At 42.4% G+C, this 20887-nt stretch overlaps 1 protein-coding gene across 1 annotated transcript in view; it reads left to right on the forward strand.

Annotated features, from left to right (window-relative positions):
* Positions 1 to 743: 743 nt before the first annotated feature.
* Positions 744 to 20887, forward strand: part of SMIM14 (small integral membrane protein 14) — a 41929-nt gene continuing 21785 nt past the window's right edge. The window contains exons 1-2 of the mRNA XM_054163940.1: positions 744 to 896; positions 17490 to 17600. Coding sequence (XP_054019915.1) covers positions 17526 to 17600 — 75 coding nt within the window. The 5' untranslated portion in view covers positions 744 to 896; positions 17490 to 17525. The remainder of the gene's footprint in view (positions 897 to 17489; positions 17601 to 20887) is intronic.

Consider the following 20887-nt stretch of genomic DNA (forward strand, 5'->3'; position numbering starts at 1 on the left):
ACTGTTCTTGTTTTCTCTTTTGGAGGAGGTAAGCCATGCTTGGACATACTGGAGATTTTCCATCCTGTGTAATCCCCATTGCATTATGGCTTGGTATCTCTGTCCCCAGGAGAGGATGTGGTCCATCATTCCTTAATGGAGCATGACACCCTAGCTCCTCTGCTGGGCACAGGTAAACCCAGCTGGCTGGATGTGAAAAGCCACGATCTGAAATCTGCCTTTCCAACTTCATTCCACAGCATCTCAATTGATATTTTGAGGGATGCTTTAATTGCTGAACAGCCGTGTGAGTCATGAGCTCCCGAACAGGCTTTAGGTTTCTAGGTGAGAAGCTAGGCTGTAAATTCTCTCATCCTTGGGAGGTGGTGTCTGGGGGCCAAGCAATTGGAGTGACTATTTGGCGGGGGCGCGCAGAGCGCTGACCGTGGGAGCTGCGGCAGTCATAGGGGCCCCGGAGGAGCTTCGTTCCCGGTGGCTCCTCAGCGCTGAATTCCTGGGGCTTTATTTACAGGCCGATGCGTTGCCTCACAGTGCCACCCCCGGGACGCCGGGCTACCGCGCACCCCCCTGCCTCAGCCGCGAAGCGAAGACCGAGATGCAGCAGCTCCTGCCCTCCAAGCAGCCCTAAGGCGGCGGGGCCGCACCGACCCTCCCGTGCGGGGCTTGGCGGCCGGGCTGGGCCGCGGAGCAGGGGAGGGTGTGTGTGGGGGGTGGGAGCAGCAGGCACCGCCCCGGCCCCGCCGCCGCCGCCGGGAGCCGGCAGATCCGGGTCTCGTGGCGCGGGCTGACGTGTGGAGCCGGCCCGAAGCAGCGGGGCCGCTTCTGCCAGCCCGCCCGACCGCCCTGCCCCTGTGCCCCGCAGTCCTCCGCGCCCCCGCCACGGCGGCCAGAGCACGGTGAGCGGGGTTGGGGAGCGTGAAGGGGGAACTGCGGCGGAGAAGGGGAGGGTGCGGGCCGGCCGCGGCCAGGCAGAGCCGGGCGGGTTGCCGCGGACACCCCCATTCCCGTCCCTCCGTCCGTCCGCCGGGAGCAGGGCGGCGGGGCCGAGGGGTGGTGGCGGAGCCGGGGCAGCCCGCGGTGGGGGCGGCGGGGGTAACTTCAAGCCTGTTGAAGTACGGAGACGTCCCCGCTCCCGGGTGCCCGGGAAGGTAAACACCAGGAAAACCGGAGCCGTTCCGTTCAGTATTAGGCATCGCTCCTCTTTTTTAAACCGGAGGAACACCCGGTTGTCGCCTTTGCCGCTGCTCTGAATCGAGTTCTTCTGGCAGTTGGGGGTTTAGTGCAAAGTGGAACTCTTCTGGCGATTCTTGAGTTTTAAAGGATCTCAGGCAGATAGTTTGAGCCAAAGCGGTTTAGTTTTGTCTCTTTAAAGGAGCTGGAAGTGGCATGCTGACAGCAGGCTACGCGTTCCCAAGCTGCTCCCTGCTTCCTGTGCAACTAAACTAGGAGAAACTGAAGAATGTCTTGTGAGAGATCATCTCAGGAAAAAGACAGCATCACACCATCATTAATCTATTAAAGATAGCATTCCTGCGAGGCACTCTTCATATGTGTGCTCCAACATATGATTCGTAGTGGATTACATTGGGAAGGGTATATTTGCCTTGTGCACAACAAGATACCGTCCATGGTCATTCCTCTGCGGCTGTCACCATGCTTGGTTCCCCCGAGGTCTTGCCCTGCAGCTCAGCTGCTGCCTTCCATGGCAGTTCTGAAGCCTCAGCAGCTAACCATCAGTCCTACATCAAAAACTGTTTCGTGGCAAACACCTGTTTGTTTAGTCAATCTACAGGATTGGTTTCTATAGATTTGTTATTGTAGAGACTGTGTTGTATACTGGCTGAACATCCGTGTCTGTGCATATAGATGAGTGTTGAAAACCATCTTTAGCATTTAGGGGTGAGGACATCTAACTTTTTCCATCTTAATAGCTTTTTATGTTAAATGTTACTAAGTGTGCCTACTGGGAAAGGGTTGTATCTGCAGTGAGCATTAGTAGGTTATGTCTTGAAAGTCTTTACATGCTCATGCTCAGCTATTAGAGTGCTAACCATCTTTACTCATTTCTGTTGCTTTCCCAAAGCAAACAGCAGCTCAAAAAACCCCCAACAAACCAACCCCAAACAAAACCCAAATCACCAGTCTTACTTTTGATTTCTTCTTATATACAGAAAGAGGGAATAAATCCTTGGTACCTCCATGTAATTCTCATAACCTGTCAAGATGAAAGAAATCAAGCTATTGTTGTTGATCATTGATTGAAAAAAAGTGACCCTGGCACTGACAGCATGGCTTGAAATGGTAGAAGCAGCTGGCAAAATGAAAGTGGTTGTAATGTTAGCAGCATGTTAGGTGGTTCAATCCTAAGTGCTGCTCCTTCCCCTGCCATTGAGGTGGGTGAATTTTGCCTCATTTTGTAAAAGATGAAATTAACAGGTTTCCCTTAGCTCTAGAGTGGTATAGAGTTCTTTATTTTAAGTGGTTGAAGATAATTTTGTATAAGGTGCTAAACAAGTGCAAAGCCATACTGGATGTGTTGTTGGTCATTCCACAAGGTATTGTTGCCTGTGTTTCCCTGGCAGGCAGTCAGGGACATCCCTGAAATGCTTAGGTTTTGTAGATCTTATTTTAGCCTAACTGGATATTATTTTGCTGACTATAGAAAGAAATACAATGAATGTGATTCTATTAAATTCCTTGTACTGTGCATGTTTTGCAGCACCTTACCCAATTGACAATCAAATCCATTAAGTCTGAAGAGCATTGCCCATTAACATGGGCAACATTCTGCAGTCCATGCTTTTCCCTTGTTCTGAAGGAAAAATAAGAATAAATAATAGAGTTATTGTTAAATAATCTACATAACAACAATGTCAAAATGCATGATGGTTTTAATTGCTTTGTACCTATTGTACCTGTTTTCAAAAGGTCAGTATTTGCTTTTATCTGACTTGTTTTGTTACTAACTTCTCATTTTCTACTTTCATACATTTATACTTCAGATTTATTGATGTGTGAAAGTTATTTGCATAACAGACATGTAATAATTGAAAGTCTATGGTTGTGTTTCAGAATTTTACCTCCTAGGTATTTTAGGTATTTGATGTACATTCTTAAAGACCAGATTTTGTGTCTGCTTAAGTTAATCGGAGCATAATTTAGCCTAATGACATCAAGAGGCTTCACAAGAGGGGATGGCACAAGCAAGATCCCCTTTCTTCTTCAAGCATGCATGAATGGAGACATAGAGTGCCTGACCATACCAAGTACCAGCTTCTTACTCTGTATCTTTTGAACATTTCTCAGATTCTTGTGCCCCTGTACTCAGCACTGGTTAGGCCACACCTTGAGTACTGTGTCCAGTTCTGGGCCCCTCAATTTAAGAAGGACATTGAGACACTTGAACGTGTCCAGAGTAGGGCAGCGAGGCTGGGGAGAGGCCTGGAGCACAAGCCCTACGAGGAGAGGCTGAGGCTGATTGTTTAGCCTGGAGAAGAGGAGGCTCAGGGGAGACCTTATTGCTGTCTACAGTTACCTGAAGGGAGGTTGTAGCCAGGAGGGGGTTGGTCTCCCAGGCAATCAGCACCAGAACAAGAGGACACAGTCTCAAACTATACCACGGGAGGTTTAGGCTCAAGGTGAGGAGAAAGTTCTTCACTGAGACAGTCGTTAGCCATTGGAATGTGCTGTCCAGGGAGGTGGTAGAGGCACCGTCCCTGGAGGTGCTCAAGAGAGGCTTGGATGTGGTACTTGGTGCCATGGTTTAGTAGTCATGAGGTCTTGGATGACAGGTTGGACTTCATGATCTTTCAGGTCTTTTCCAACCTTATTGATTCTATGATCACAACAAATACAAAAATATTTTGGCAGATGAATTTATACATAGAAAAATTCATGGCACCTACCCATATTCTGCTTGGGAAGCAAACCAGAGAACCTGTGAGCCTGCTTTGCATGTGTGCTCTTGCATGCATGCCTCACGTATGTGCAGTTATGCTTGGTGATAAGCATGCTTTCCATTTTAACTTCTTAGGTTATAGATTCAATTTATTAGCATGTAAAGATCTATTTAGTTGCTAATGAGACACCTGATTCTGCAAGATTGTAGTCCTTGTTCAGGTAAAAAAGGAAAAGGTGAAGGGGGGGGAGGTTGAAAAAAAGAAAAAGGAATTATTTCCCAGAATAGCTCCTTCAGCTTGTGTGCCTTGACTCACCAATAGCTGAGTTCCTCAGCTCCCAAGGAGCCTCATTTGAAGAAAGCCTCCTTAACTCCTCATTATGAAGAAATACAGTCAGAGGTATGAGAAGGATCAGTCTGTGTTAGCTGTCTCAGTCTCAATTCTGTGGGACTTGGGTAGCAGTACAGTGGAGGTGTATGGTCCTATTCTCCTCTTTCTGTCCTATTACCCCATTCCACGGTGATGATTGGGGTTGGGGCAAGAAAAAGGTCCCTTAGTGATGGTTGATAAGGCTTTTTGTGAAAGATTTGAGGATGCCTCTGGCATGGTTGTACATCTGCATGGTTATTAATTGAATAAATATGCTTCAGAGGCTTTAGTCAAAGTGTCTAGCTGGGTATTTTTACAGATAATGGAACAAATTAGTCCCATTTGGGTGAGAACAGATAGAATTACACTTCATAAAAGTTTTCCTCATTAAGATTACATAGAATATACATACATAGAATAAACCAAGTTGGAAGAGACCTTCAAGATTATCGTGTCCAACCCAGCTCCTTCAGCTCTGCAAGCATTAAAAACCATGGCTTTCTGGAGCTAAATATAGTTTCATTCTTACTTTATAAAAGTGCTAGAGAAATGTCAGATCCAAAGCATTGATCTCTCTTAGGAAAGAAAAGATTTTTATCAGAAAGAATTGATAAGCTGTACAAAAACACAGCACCAACCATTTACATGATATAATCGGCTGCAGTGCTTTATTTGTCAAATCTTTGTCAAATACAGACCTCTGGTCTTCCTTGTTCATATATACACATATACATTCATCTGTTTTCAGTTAGTTAATCATTGTTAAACCTTTGTTTTAGAGAACTTGATAAAATATTTTATGTCCAGCTGTCCAAGTGAAATTGTATGTAAAGATGTAAAGAAAAGCTGAGAGTTAGCTCTTCAAATAGTTTAACTAGATAAAATATGAAACAAAGCTTCCTGGTGAGGGTGGCTTCAGTCTAATTCTTGTGCAGGTGGCTACAGCATCATTTGGGGCTCATCTCTTTCTTATTTGGGTGAGACTGAGTAGGTGACACCTGTCATCTAGCCTATTTGAAAATAAAAAAAGAGATGTTTGAAAATATCAGGGAGCTCCATGAAATGTAAAAATATTCTTTACAGACTTTTCTTGAGCCATGGAGATTGTCAGATGAGTCACTTTCAAGTTTATAGAACCTAAAGTACCTAAAGATGAAGAAATGCCTTCTTTCCTGTGGGGAAAACTGCGGTGAGATGTGTGTTGCAAACTAATCCTGATCTCAGGAAATAGCACCACAGATTTTTCTTGTGTATATTAATGTAACAGATGAAAAAAAAAATCTGTTTCTAATAGGTACAGGGGAGACTTCAGTAATTTGCATCGCACTTCCTCTTTGATAAGTCTAAAGTAGTCAGAGTCTAGCCTAAATTAGATGGATGTTATTCTCTGGTAAAAACTGGGTCATCTTTTAGCTAAACATATGTAAATAACCAAGCCCAGAAATCCTGTTAATTGCTACAGATTCCCTCTGGTATAAGTACTGATTAAAAATATTCTAATTGATAAGCTTCAAATTGTTTTTTGCAGGTAGGTAGAAAACCTGATTCAGCCTCCATTGAAGTCAAAAGGCAGACACCCACTAGCTCCAGCTAAAATTTGGTCTGGCCTAGAGGGGTTAGGAGTAGGGCTGCCAGGGAATACAGCTGCTTTCATCTGAAAATTGAAAATCCTGCTATCTTCTGCAGCATGCTGCTGCCCTGCTAAATCTGTTTGCTCAGCGGCAAGTTATTAGAAACATATGTCATCTCTGGAGAGGAAACAAAAAAAAAAGAATAAAAATGTTACAAAATTATAATAAAATGCTCTGGGTTTGTATATGGTGGGAATAACATTAAGGAATAGTATATTTTTATATTTGTAAGAATTTAGTAAGGTGTTTTATAATCTAAACAATTGTACTCCTCATAAAGAAGTCTCCCAAAACTTCCCAGCTCATGGTTTAGGGCTTCACTTGCTGGCTCAATATAGTGAAAAAACCCCTTCTGTCATTGTTTGTTTAGAAGTGTTGCATTTTTGTAAGGGCCCGAGTCAGAGAAATTTTTAATGTTTTTTTTTGCAAAGAGATAACATGTCCAAAAATTTCTGAATGATTGACCCTCCAGAAAAATCACTTCTGTATAATGGATTATTGCACGCCACCTGAGCTGTGGTAACTGTCTGGGGTGCTTATGGTTAGCTTAAGGCCACTCTGAAATGTCTCATCTTAACCTTTTATGGACCAAGCAAAATCATGTTAGTTCACTGTTCCCCTGGGCTAAGAGCATGTCTAGGGACCGTTGCCACAGCTCAGCTGCTCTTCAGTGGCTTTGTTACACCACGGTAATTTGCTCATGGGTTTGAGTCCTGAGTGAACTTTAAAGTTGGATCAGCTTTGAGCTCTCAAGTTGCTTTGGTACATTTGAAAAATATCTGGTTCATAAATATTGGAGAGGTTACATAGTTTGTAATAAGAACATACTCTTTCTCCACAGCATGGCTTTTAAAGTCAATTAGTATTTTTGTGTTATGAAGCCTAGAAGCTAAGTGCAGAACACCTCTTGGGCAGAATAACCAACAGCAAAGTCAGGTTCCCTGTTCTCCCATGAGGAGGCTGGTGCAAGATGCTCACCACTGCCATTTTCCATCTGTAGGGACTACCCTTGATTTTTGTTTTCCCGTAAAAGTCAGCGCCCTAGAAGGCCAGCTCCTCTTGTGCTTAGCCAGTTGTTCAGAATCAGGCCTGCCAAATCATTGCAACACAAGCCTATAGCCCTGGCTGGCACAGCACTGCACGGGTGTCCTCTCAGTGCTGGTGCAGAAGTTTTCTCAGCAAGGGTTTTAGATTCAGTATGTTGCTTCCAGCAGTAGGTTTTTCCAGCTGCAGAGGTGTTGACTGTAGGACACTGGCAATTGTTGCTGGGGAATGAGAAGAGGAATGTCAACACAAGCAGTGGGACCGTCTGTAATGCCAGAGACATTAACCAAAAGCAGGAGAGTGAGCAAATTTGTCCAGGAGCTTCTATTTACCACTCAAGCAGAAAATCCATTAAAGCCAACGAGAGGCCTTTCCTTACTGAAGAATCAGGGCAGGGCTCCCAGTTTGCTCTGTAAACTGGTTGAAATGCACTGTTTGTGATTTTACAGAGGATATTCCACCCTTTTGCGTTAACACGTCAAACAAAATTATTAACTAGCGATTAGCCTTTCAGTGCTGTAAGAATAATTTTGTTGTCCTAGACCATTGTTGTCGTTTCCTACAGCAGAAATAAATATTAAAGAGAACTTGAAGCACTTAACAGGGGGAAAAAAAAGGTACTATTGTTGGATAAGAGAAGATACCAGTGACACAGAGCATTAATTAGCTTTCATTTCCAAGAGATAATGTCAGCATTTTAACAAAGGGATGACCAAATGCTGACAGCTGGAGTTTGGCAGCAACATTCTGTATCTAATATCAGTAAATGAATGCTAAAATAGTTGGTCTGCTTTTTTGGTCCATGACTGGATGTGCATAATTAGCTCTTTTTCAAGTGTTTTGCCCAGAAGAAAAGTTAAGCCACCTGCATGGCAATAAGTAAATTCCACCCCACCACCACCACTTGATGGGTCTCATTTAGCTCCCTTGGGGAATTAATTTTTGATCACTGACATCAGCCTTACAGCCTGGAATAATCCCACCCCCCCCATACTGGGGACTGACCATGAAAAGGAAGGTGGGAAATTATATTGGGTATAGTGTGGGATAGTTCAGTGTGTGGGTTCTCATCCTCTTAGAGCAGTGCTTGACACTGAGAAGCCTTAATTAAAATAGAAGCAGAATTTGTGTCATCTTCTGTGTTTCCCTAATTGACCATTCTGTGTTGGACATATGCACCTCGGTGTACCTGTAACCTTGGTTAGCCTTGTCCACAAATTGTCTTCTACCAGGCTCCTACTAGGTCTTGCCACCCTTTGAAGTGGTGGGAACTTTCTCACATACCTCAGTGAGAGCAGAGTTCTAATGCTTGGCTGTGAAGGGGTTTGACCATAATTGCAAGTCTTTTAAATGCTGTGCTCTGGCTCCTGCTTCACTGCTGTGGGTTCTAGCACTGTTGACAGAGTCATCAGAAGACTTTCCTGACCTACTCAGCAAGTCCAATTGTCCACATTAGGGTGAAAATGCCTGTGGCCCAGCAATCTCACAATGTGGAGATCACATTGTGGTGCACTTACTTTTTTTTGATGGTTCATCCCTGGTCCCAAAGTGTATCAGGAAGATCCATAGTGCTTACTTCTCTGTTCTGAGCCTGCCCCTCCTCAAAACCTCCTTCACTGATGGTGGCATGTCACTGTAGTATCCTTCAGTGGCTCACTCAGCATATTTCTTAGTTTCGTTGGTTTTGCATTTATTTTTAAGGAGTTGTTGTGTATTAAATTAGCATTGGAAAGAAGCACCAGATGGGTTACACTAGAAAATTAATTCATAATTTACTTACATACCAAATGATTTGCAAGATGGTGGCAAAGTTGCCCACTAAGGGACAAGTGACCAGTTCTCTTGTGGAGCTCCTACTGGTCTTGAGGTCTCTGTTGAAACCAGCAAGAACATCACCAATTGCCTACATCTGTGTGCACAGTTAAGAACTGACTTTTCCATAAGGAAAGGAACTAGCTTAGCTTACTCTGCACTGAAAAGTTCATTTTGGATCTTGTTAATTATCCTGAGAAGCTGCTGAGCAAAGATACACTTGCCAACTCATTAGGCTACAGCTGGAAGTCTAGGAAGATGCGCTGATGCTTTCAAGTACAAAATCAGCTGTTTTCCCCTCCCAGCAGCTGAAATTATAAGGAAAGAGTGGAGAGGAGTGCATTATGCCCTGAGCTTGTTTTTATGTCTAGGAATGCCTTTTTGGGTATTGTATGAGCTATCAAAATCATTGTAGCACTTTCCCATGGAAAAGCTCAATGGATGATCTGAACTGGAACAATTAGTTGGAGAAAGCGGTAATTGGAGCCACACTTCACTGTGGCAGTGCTCCTCCTGGCAGGGCCCACATCTCTAGCCTGCTGTTCTGCTTTTGCTGCCCAGTCACCCAGTTGTTTTGTCCTGAAAACTTAATTTAATGCCTTATAGAAAAAGATCATAAATAGTCCTCTAGAGATCTGTAACCTTGAGAAGCTTCTAGATCTTGGTCCAGTAAAGCCCGCAGGAGTGCTGGTACTTGTTTCAGTAAGAGTGGGATGGAGCTCTACATGTGGAAAAGATGCTGGGAGCAAGTTTCTCTTGTATTGTTAATAAAAAAAGGGATTAAAATGATGGTGAGAGCAGACTCAAGGGACCTCCGGGTGAAAATAGTGTAATTATCATATGGCTAAACAGCTCCTGCTCCCCCCCCACCATTTTCATACCCATCCCTGGGAGCATAGACCCTCACCAGCTAAGATACCCCACAGAGGAGCTCAGCCACAGTAAGGAGGCTCAGCCAGCACTCATGGATGATATTGGAGTAGTCATCCGCTCTCACCTAACCACGGGGCCCCCAGGCCTTTGTTGTCACCATCACACAGTGTGCACCATGGGGACTCACCAGTGATGAGAGAAGAATCCCTCAGCCCAAATGGGCTCAGCTTGGGGCTTCTGCCTTTCCTAGGGGGGATTAAAAAGGGGAGTGGGTGGGGAGGACTAAGTGGCCACACTTGGGGTGGGAGGAGACTCCAACAGAGCCCAGGTGCTCTGGGATGTGAGGGGGAAAATGGTCTGGGTGAGGGACCATTAGGGTGTCAGGTAATGATAGGACTAAGGGGAATGGAAAAAAAAGATAGAAATGGGTAGATTCAGATTGGATGTTAGGAAGAAGTTCCTCACAGAAAGAGAGATTGGCCATTGGAATGGGTTGCCCAGGGAGGTGGTGGAGTCACCCTCTCTGAAAGTGTTTAAAAAGAGACTGGATGAGGCACTTAGTGCCATGGTTTAGTTGATTAGATGGTGTTGGGTGATAGGTTGGACTTGATGATGTCGAAAGTCTTTTCCAAGCTGGTTAACTCTGTGATTCTGTGAAATTTACCATTATAAAGAAAGCCAAGTATCACGATGCAGCATTTCAGACTTGGATTCCATGAGGCAAGGGTTAGTTGTTTAGGTGGGTTGGATTGGTTGATGGGTTGGACGTCTATTCTATTCTATTCTATTCTATTCTATTCTATTCTATTCTATTCTAATATTTACTTTCTAAATTGCAGTAATGGAGGAGAACAGATCCCTGGAATGTTGTGATTTGTTTCAGTTTGTATACAAGATTCTTCTTTATTACGGAACCTATTTTTAGCTTTGTTTCAACAGAGGAAGTTGCTTTGTAAGGGAAGTTTCCTTAGAAATCTTCAAGCTTATTTTTTCCAGTTCTACAATGCTGACAATGTAAAACTCTCACATAAAAAAAGCAGACAGCTTCTCTAGGATTACTTTATACCAGGCTTCTGGATTGCTTTTGATTTAGTGCCTTGCCCTTCCCTGTTGCCTAAGGATCATGTATCCATTAACTTCAGGCAGAATGGCATTTATTTATTTAAAATTTCTGCTTATTTTTGTCTTTATTTTCTCCCTACTTCTGTAGTTCCTTTTCTGATGTTTCTTCCCTATTTAACTCACAACCCCTTTTTTTTTTCTTATGCTGTCCCGTAGTTTTACGCTGTGTTTAGTTATTCCATTCCTTTGCTCTTTTTACTGGCTCTGTTATCAGTTCTACCTTGTTCCTCCTTTATATTGCTCTGCTGTTAGGAAATGTGATGCATTTGTGGTAGCAGCTACTGAAAAACCTAGAACTTTCACAAAGGTCTTTACAAGTAAAATCCACCAGTCCTATCTACATGTATCTTTGACTTGTCTTAAGAAGAGAGAAACCACAAATCCATGTATATTATTTTTCTCCTCTGTGCTTTAATGCAATCTGAAGAGCAACTTGATGTAGAAATCAATGGGTAAAATTCACTGGGTGCCTTACCCCCAAAGTTTACCTGTACAGCTGAAATAACAGGAAGTTAAATAATAGGCCAGTGGGCTAGATGTAGGTAGCTCATCAAAAGGATAACAAAACATGCAGGATTCTGTGGGGCGTTGGACATGCATGAAGTCCAGATGTTACAGAAGAAGGGAATCAACAGGAAATGCATTATATAACAAACACAGAAAATTCCAAGTTTGGCTGGCATTCACTGGATGTGAATGTTTAGGCTCCTTTGGGGTTTTGGTCACTAGTAAAGCAGTTTTCTCCCACTGAAGAGACCTTTGTCTGTTATTTTTCTAGAGCCCTTACTAATGTTGCATTAAACTTTTATCTGACTAGGCAGGATTCAATGAGTTCCCCATAAGAGTCAGGATCAGAAACAGATTTAGGCTAACCACTTGTACCAGAGGTATTTTAAAGAACCCAGTAATGAGTCAGCTGAGGTGCCAGTTGTCCTTGGAGCACTGATAGTACTAAGGAAGACAGGAGGGGCCAAGGAGAAGAGGAAAGAGTCCTATAAAAGCAGTAACAGAGTTTTACTAGGAGCTGATCTCAAAGACTCTCCTTGCTTTAACTGAAGCAAGTTTCCACCCCTTGGGTTAATGGGTCCCCCAGTGCCCAATAGTTTCTCTGGGACAAGGACTTCATGTGCAGGATTGCAAGGGTGTTGTGCTAAACAAGGCCAATGGAGAGCATGTTTTCGATACTAGAAGAGATATTTAGAGGCCCTGTGAGGATGGGAAAGGGTTGGACTTGGCGCTTACTGTGAAGAAAATAATTAGAGAAAGGATCAGGCATTATAAGAAAACATGCATACTAGGTGCAGTTAAACAGGCAAAAGAACAAATCCTTTTTATGGAAGACTGGACTCTTCAGGAGATCATGGAGGAGCATGGAGAGAGAGTTTCTGCCCTTGACACTAAGATAAAAATGAACATTTTCTCTTTGGGAAAGTAAATTGTTCATACCTCGTATATGACTTTTATTATTTTAGCCCTTTATTATTTTTTCCAGCATGCCTGCAGAAGCATAACATAGCATTTGCTTGCTTTCTACATTTTTTTAATTTTAAATTTTCAACATACTTTCATTTCTTCTGCCACACAGAATCACAGAATCATTTTGGTTGGGAAAGGCCTTTAAAGTCATTGACTGCAACCATTATCTAGCTCTGCCAAGTCTGGTGCTAAACCATGGCCCTCAGCACCGTCTCTCAGCTCTTTTAAACACCTCCAGGGATGGTGATTCAACCACCTCCCTGGGGAGCCTGTTCCCGTGTTTGACCTACCTCAAACTGAACTCAGAAGCAACATTAACCCTGGCTTCTTCGAGATTTGACACTTGTGCTTTGAGTTACTGCAGTTGGCTGAAAAGCAGTAAGAAGAAGCTGAATAGGGTTTGATTTCTGTTTAAAATAATGTGGAAAGATTCTATTACATGTCTTCGTACTGTGAGGTATTTTGCTTCCAAGGATTTCTTACCTTCAATCTTCAAGAAAATAGCAACACTGCAAAAATATTTCTTAACAGAGGAAATTCAGAGGAAATCCATTGTATGGCTTGTGTGTGTGATTGTCTAAATTTTAAAAGTGCCTGGATCCAAGAAAGATTAAAAGTTAATAGGCTTAGTGTTTTGGTGCTGAAAATGCTGGGTTTAGTCCATGATAAATCTGCACTGACTGATTTATGTATTATAAAGAGTGAGTGCTTCTTTGAACACTGGAATTACAAATATTTTTACACACTACTTTACAGAAAGGGTTAGAGTTCAGCAATATGTGCACTTTGACAGTCTTGCTGATCAGCATTGTGTTGGAGTCACATTGGAGGGCATCTATCACATGGAAAATTGACAAAACTTCTTGCTTGCCTTCATGCCAGAAAGGAATTCGGTTTTGTAATGATTAGGGTGGAGAGAGGGAGAGTGGAGTTTCTGTCTCCCAGAGCTCACCAGCTGCGTGCTCTTTACTCAGGAGAGATGTTGCTGAATTGGGAAACAATGTATAGTCATTACAATAAATTAAAATGGAGAAGAGTCTCCAGGTACAAAGCCCTAATCAGATTGTACCCGTAAAGATTGCTTTTTTGCTAGTAGGGTTGACAAAATATAATGCATAGCTCTGGGGCTGGGATTGAGGAAGGTAATAAAAAAAAAAAGAAACAATTTACAGTAATTAACCAAGAATGCTATTTTTTAATTCACAGAAGACTAGAAATCTTTTTTTTCTTTCATCATGGCTTCATTGCCTACAGTGTCAAACAGGCACTCAAGTCAGAAGGTAATGGTGGGCTTTTGTTATCGTCTTAAATATTAGAGACCATCCTCCACTTTGCTCCTGAATTACAGTAATTCTTGCTCTGCCTACAGGATTTTCATTTCAGTAGTATTGTTTGTAATTGTCTCTGTGGGCCTCTTTACACTGCAAAGGTCATATTGACTCTTTCATGGTACATCATATTTGTTCATGTTTACTCATTTTCTTCTTTATTATGCTCTCTCTCGATTCTTTCAGTTTAGAGACTATAATATATACCTTCTCAGCTGTTTCCAGCGAGAGCTTTGGTTATTTACCAATTGTATCTTTCAGCTCTTTGTGAATTAAATTCTGTGCTGGCAGTAATGTGACAAAAATATAGTAATTCTAAGTAAAATAATCAGAGCACTTGCAGGTATTTGACATCATCATTTTACCAGCTGCCATGTTTTTACCAGTTAGTCTGTTAACTCCAAGAAGAATAAGGTAACGATGAACAGGAAAGCATACAGAAAAATAAAGTAAGTTAAAATAAAAGCACAAGCTCTCACAAGCTTCCCCCCCTGCCTTTTTTTCCCTCTTTTGTTTTTTCTTTTTTTCCCTTTTTTCAGGTTATGAGGAAAAGAGCAGAGCACACTCCCATTTTCTGTGAGAGACTGTATGTAGAAGAACTGTATTTACAAAAGGTGGAGAGCTGGTGTGACTTTGCAAAGAGGTCAGAAGTGTAAGTTAGGCACTGACGTGGGATCACACAATTGCAGGGCCAGGAGGCAGGCAGGAAGCACACTGCAGTTCAGGAACAGGATTTGGATAGGTGTGGGCTGCCTAAGAGCATGCGATGGAGCCAAGGAATCCTGCTCCCTGGTACACAAAAATATTAGTCTCATTACCAGTGACTCTGGGTCACAAAATATTAATAAACTTAAGGAGTTGATCATAGGGATTTGTTGATACTTAGTATGTTAGGTATTGAAAGTGTATTAGAAATAATAGAGTTATTAAGCCAAGAATGTTTTAATGAGGAATACAGACATGAGAGTGTAATTTTACAAGTGAAAATCACCAAGTAGTATGGACTAGTTCTCTGTAAGTTGTCAGCCACATATAAAATCTTTGGGTTTTTTCAGTTCCCAGCAAAAAGATAATTGCATAAAGGGACATTAGTTACCTGGTGGGGTTTTTTTTAAGTACTATCTAACCCAAGTGCAGCACCTTTATCTGCAGCCTAGTGCTGTTCCCAAAACTAAATGGTCTGTCTTTGGTCCTTTCCTGATGAAAGAGCTTGTTACAGGCTTGGAGGAAGGAAGGATAAAGGATGATTCCTTTTCCTCAGGTAAGGAAGGGATCTTTTGTTGAAAGCTTGGTTGGCATTTTGCTTGGTAAGGTGCTACGCTTTATTTTAGCTCATTAAGGTAGTTTGTCATATACAATTCAGATGCCTTGGGGTGAATTTCTTCTAGTTTACCTCCACTTAAGCTTATTTTGGATATGACAAATTAACTGACTCCATTTGTTGTCTAATTTTTTTGGAGTTGTATGTTGTACATTTCAGAATGATGTGGAATGTAAGCCTGGTTTCCTTGATGATGACTCTTATCTGATGTTTTGATTTCTTGTAATCATATATAAACACTCCCCTGTTAATTACTGTGGCATTGGTATATGTCACTGACTCTTAAATTCTCTCAAGTTACAATTAAATATCGCTTTGCAACTTTGCTGGTTCAAAAACCTTTTGGATGAGAAAGCATGATGAGAAAGCATTTTGTGCTATTTAGCAGTTGGTGCTTTTGGCTGTTCCTTGTGCTAAGAAAGGATATTAGGATATTTAGAAAGGATATTGTGGTTGACAGGGCATATCACCCAGGGAGCTTGTGTAGCTAAACATGTCTTCTGTTGCTCTTTTGCAGTTCTAGTGGTTCTGAGATAACTTCACCAAGGTTAGTGTAGTAGTTTCAGAATTAGCTTTCAGAAAGAATCATCTGCTCCCATCTGTATATTGGAGAACTTTGTATCTAAGCTTGAGTGCGTTTGTACTGGGCTGAAGCACATCTGAATGGTTGAGAGATGGGAAATCCACCTCATCTTTGGCAGTTTGGTGCACTGGTTAGCTGCTGTAATGGTAAAAAATGTATGCCTTGCTTCTCTTCTGAATTTGATTACAGCTTCCAGTCATTGTTTCTTGATCATTTATTCCTTGAAGAACTTCTCAATATTCAGGTTATTTCTCTGTGCAAAGCTACTTGTGCACTACATAAGTCATCTCTCAGTTGCCTTCTCACTGCCAGGTTGCTCTTTCTTAGTATCAAGGCAAAAAGCTTTTCCTCCATCCCTTCATTTTTTTATTTTTCTTTTTGCTCTTTTTCCTCCCTCAGTTTTCAGTATTCTTTCTAAAAAGTGGAGACCCTAGCAGACTAACAGCACTGGTGTTTTATACTCCATAATGAAGACACAGATATCTCTTACCTTCTTTTACTGTCTGGCTCTTTCCACCGTGGCAGAGTGTAAGATAGATAAGCAGTGGGCATTGACAGAGGAAGGACTTCTGAATACATTTTCTTTGTTACATCCTTCTTCCTCTAGGAGGGAAGAGCTATTGTGGTGATGCATTCTGCTGAATGAAGATTTCTTAGAGCCATATGGGTTATTCTTCAGTCTCCTAGTGAGGTCAAAACATTAAAATGCCTATGTGTGATCAAGGCTGTAAGTTTTTATAGGTGATGACTGCAGAGCACATCTGTTGATTTCAGCACACCCTTCAAATGTCTGGCACCTTCACAAACTACTCTTTTTTAGGAAATTGAGAGGTTCTATCTGCTCTGTGCTGCTGCATTTATTAAGCTATCTCACATCAGGGAGGGGAGATTCAGACTATATCAAAGGAAGAAAATTTTTACACTAAGGGTGGTGAGACACTGTCCCACATTGCCCAGAGAGGTGGTAGATGCCACATCCCTGGAAATATTTCAGGTCAGGCTGGGCAGGGCTCTGCACAACCTGCTGTAGTTCAAGATACTTATTGCAGTGGGGGTTAGAAGGGACCTTTAAAAGTCATGTAGTCCAACCCAAACCATTCTGTGATTCTAGGATCAGGGCTCCGGTGCATCCAATACAAACAGTGTCCAGTTTTATTGATGGCAAGATAACAAAAATACTTTGTAATTATCATAATGCATAACTGATCTAATACATTATGGAAGTCCTCATTCAGGAGAAATGAATCCCTGATCTGACCACAGGATTGGAAATGCAGTCTGTTACTCATTTTGACAGTAGCTGAGGAAGCTATTGGTAAATAGTAAAGATAGACTTAACATATGCTTGACATGTGGGGTGCAAATGGTTTTAGCAGGTGAATAACCTAGAACTGATTCCTTATCATGTCCATTACAGCTTCCTTGAACTTTCTGTATTGCTGAGCAAATGACCTACTTCTTTGATCTAAAATTAGTATTTGTAGTTCCATTTTTAAACTGTTTGCAAGTACATCCACTTTTGCACCCCCGCTGCTTGCTTTCATTATACAATAAGGATCATTGTTTTTCCTTTAGCAAAGAACTTACTGGGGTTTAAATTATTTTCCTGTACATTGATCTAGAGAGAGAATGCCAATGGTTTGTTAAGGTTTAGGAGTGGAAGTTCCCCTGACTTTTCAAATTCAATACACTTAGGAGTCCCACTCTGCAGATGAGAGACTGAAATCTAATCTTCGTGGGTTTTGTTTGTTAGCCTGTATTTCATTGTGGTATGTGGGAAACCCCAGGGGAGACACACAAATCCTTGAAAAAAAAAAATAATTTGGTTCTCTAAGGAAGCTTGTGTGAGGCAATGCTTTCAGCAACATCAAACTGTAACTGCACATACCAGACTTCTTCATTCATGCTGCCAAAGAAATAATAGGATTACCCTGCTTTGTTTTGATTTTTCATCCTGGCATTGAATGATGTGACAAATAAGGTCAGCTAAAGAAAAAGAGTTCATTGTCATTTTATTCTTATTCTTCTTAGGTGTTCACAGACAAGTTCAGGTTTATCAAGATAACCATGGCAGAAGGTGGATTTGATCCTTGTGAATGCATTTGCTCACATGAACATGCAATGAGAAGACTGATTAATCTGGTAAGGATAACATGAGGATATTTGGAAGGGTGGTTATTCAGACATCAGCTCTTGTGGATTTGCAGCTACTGATGCTTTTGATTCTGCTTATTCAGTTGCATGTTCAGTTAGAATCTGTGTATCTGGCGTTTTGAGGAGCTTTTGAATAGCTTTTTGATGTATTTTGAAAGCATTGACAGTGTTTCTATTGACATTTTTCCTTGTAACCCATCCTTAGTCTGCATAAAAGCTGCAAACCCTATGAGTTCCAGGTGATACCACACATCCACCACTCATGTGCCATGAGAACAACATGTGAATTTTTTAAACTAATCTTTGTGAAATGCTGAAGTTGAGAATCCAGTGATTTTGAGTGGTGAGTTCTGTTTATTGCTGTGTTATTAATATGGTTGAGCAACTTCAAGCAAGGTATTTTATGCTGCTGTAACTGTAGCCTCTAAAACAGCAGTGATTCATTGCTTCTGCATGGAACTTCACTTGATTTACTGTGCCTTGAATAAAAAGCTACAAACTGCTAATTTTTTTTCTAAGTGTGTTTTTTAAAGGCACACTTACATTTGTGAACTGTTAGAAATTAGGAGAACTTGATTACAACTCTAATTTGGTTAAACTGTTTTTTAAGACCACATTGTGCATCAGCTTCTTTTGGTGTACTACTCTCTGTTGATTTTTATAAATTTGTTTTTATTGCATTTTCCTTCTTAGGACCTATGTTAAGTTACTGAGTACATCAACTGCTGAAAACAATATGTGTGAAGAGCATTCTCTCTGGGATCAGGCCCTTCTTCAAGAGACTTCTTATCAGTATTTTAGGAAGGTTATCAGGGAAATAAGTCATCCACTAGGCTGTGGTAAGAGTAGGGTTAATGTGTAAATCCCCATAGAATGTATGTCTGGGACTAAGGAATCAATTTGTGTGCTTGTCCTTAAAGTAAGCCCACTACCACATATCCACAAAACAAACTTCTTCTATGCTACTTTACAAGAAGTACGTTCAACTTGTCCTCGCTTGCCCTCCTATGAGTTATGTTTGTATGGCTCTGCTTCACCCTGAACAGAAAACCTTGATTGGCCTTGCAGTGCCTTGTTACACTGTCTCATCTGGAGTGCCAGAAGAAGAACCTGAAGCCAGGCAGATGCTGCACCTGTGCGCACTCTCAGGGAGCTCGCCTGAGCCCATTTCCCAAAATTAGTCAGCTCAGAGTAAGCAGAGTTCGCCACACGTGTCCAAAGTGCAGCACTGCAGAGCCTGCACCATCCCATTCTTTCATTGCACCCCTGGGTCTGTGCATACAGAATGCCTCTTGTGGCCACACTGGAAGCCAAAATACCCCAGACCATTCAGTCTTAGAGCTACATCAGTAGCTGCAGCAGAAGGTAGTCCTGTACAAGGACAAGAGGAAGTAACAGACACTTACCTCACAGACCACAAGATGCTTGTGCTAAGCATCAAAGCTGGAGTTGCCAAACAGCCCAGTTTCCTGTAGTGGCCAGCTGCAACAAAGTCTAGAAAGACACTAGACAAATAGAGCATGTCTGCATAGCCAATTCCATGTGCTTTGTGGGCCTGATAACCATTTCCCCTTGGTAGTTCCCAAGTGTGGTGCAGCCAGTGCTCTCTTGATGCTCACAAGTCACCAGAGACTGACTCACTTATTGCTTAACAGACCGCAGGCTTGTCTGGCAGAAGGAGGTGCAAGAAGTGGAAGGGATGTGTGCCCCTTTGCTGGTGATACTAGAATTGTTCAGGGTGGAAGGGACTTCAGGAGGTCATCTAGGCTGACCTGTTCTTGCTCAAAGCAAGAGCAGCAGTGAGTGCCATCAACAGTGAATTCAGACCAGGTCATCCAGGGCTTTTATTCTAGCTGGGCGTTGAAAACCTTCAAGGATAGCAGTTCTCCAGCCTCTTGCTGCAGTATTTGACAGTCTTTGTGGCAGAGACTGTTTTCCATCTGCTTTTTAAGTTGAAGGTATCATACCCTCTGCTATGCAGCACTGTAAAGAGCCTGTCTTTGTCCTCTCAGTAATCTTGTAAGTACTGGGGGGCGGCTTATAGATCCACCCAAAGCCATCTCTTCTCTGGAGTGAAGAAGCCCAACTCCCTCAGCCACTCTTTACAGGACAATGCTTCAGCCCCTGGTGCCCCCCTGCTGAATTCACTGCAGCCTGTCAATGTTTAGGGGAGCTGAACACTGGATGCAGTATTCCAGATGTGTTTAAAGTCCTGAGTACAGGGGTTACACATGGGGTTAATTGCATCCTTCTGTCTACTTACACACTGTTAAAGGTCAATGCTATTGACACAAGGACATAAAAAAATGAAGGTTCTGTGGTCAACAGTTGTCTCTTCTGTGGAGCCTGTATGTCAGGACCCAGCCATTCTAGCTCATGCTTCCCTGATAGAGGCACAGTTTCACAGAGTCACAGAATCACAGAGTGGTCTGTGTTAGAAGGGACTTCCAAAAGTCGTCTAGTTCAACCCCCTCTGCAGTAATCAGGGACATCTTCCACTAGACCAGGCTGCCCAGAGCCCTGTCAAACCTCACCTTGAATATCTCCAGGGATGGGGCCCCAACCACCTCCCTGAGCAACCTGTTCCAGTGTTCCACCACTCTCATGGTAAAGAAATTGTTCCTAACATCCAAATCTAACATCTAAATCTACTCTTTTCTAGTTTGAAGCCATTGCCTCTCTTCCTATCACCACAGGCATTTGTAAACAGTCTCTCTATCCTTGTAGACTCCCTTCAGGTACTGGAAGGCTGCTGGCTTTGTCCAGGCTGGACAAAGCCAGCTCCCTCAGCCTGTTTTCACAGCAGAAGTGCTCCAACCCCCTGATCATTTTTGTGGCCCTCCTCTGGACCCACTCCATCAGGTCCATGTCCTTCCTGTTTTGAGAGCTCCAGACCTGGACGCAGAATGTTCGGAGCTTTCCCTGCTAGCCTCATGGATGCTTATACACATGCTCTTTCCTCTTGTCGTCAACATGACATTTGTGCCATATCCCACAGTTCTGTTGATTCTGGACCTTGAGTGTTCTGGACACGTACTAAAGTGATGATGAAGGAATCCCCAAGACCAAGCTTCAGAAAATTGGAAGGGAGAAAGGAGGATGCATGTTGGCTGCACTTTCCACTGAGGCTTGTCAGATGCAAATCTGATCCAATATGGTTCAGACTTCCAAACCCCCAGTCAGCATTATTTTATCTTTTCCTTTTTTTGCTAGAAGGTACTGGCAGGCAGTGACAAAGCTAGTTCTCTTTAAGTTGTAGCTTGAGGATTCCAGGT

The sequence above is a fragment of the Dryobates pubescens genome, chromosome 1, assembly GCF_014839835.1.
Source record: "Dryobates pubescens isolate bDryPub1 chromosome 1, bDryPub1.pri, whole genome shotgun sequence".
Taxonomy (NCBI): domain Eukaryota; kingdom Metazoa; phylum Chordata; class Aves; order Piciformes; family Picidae; genus Dryobates; species Dryobates pubescens.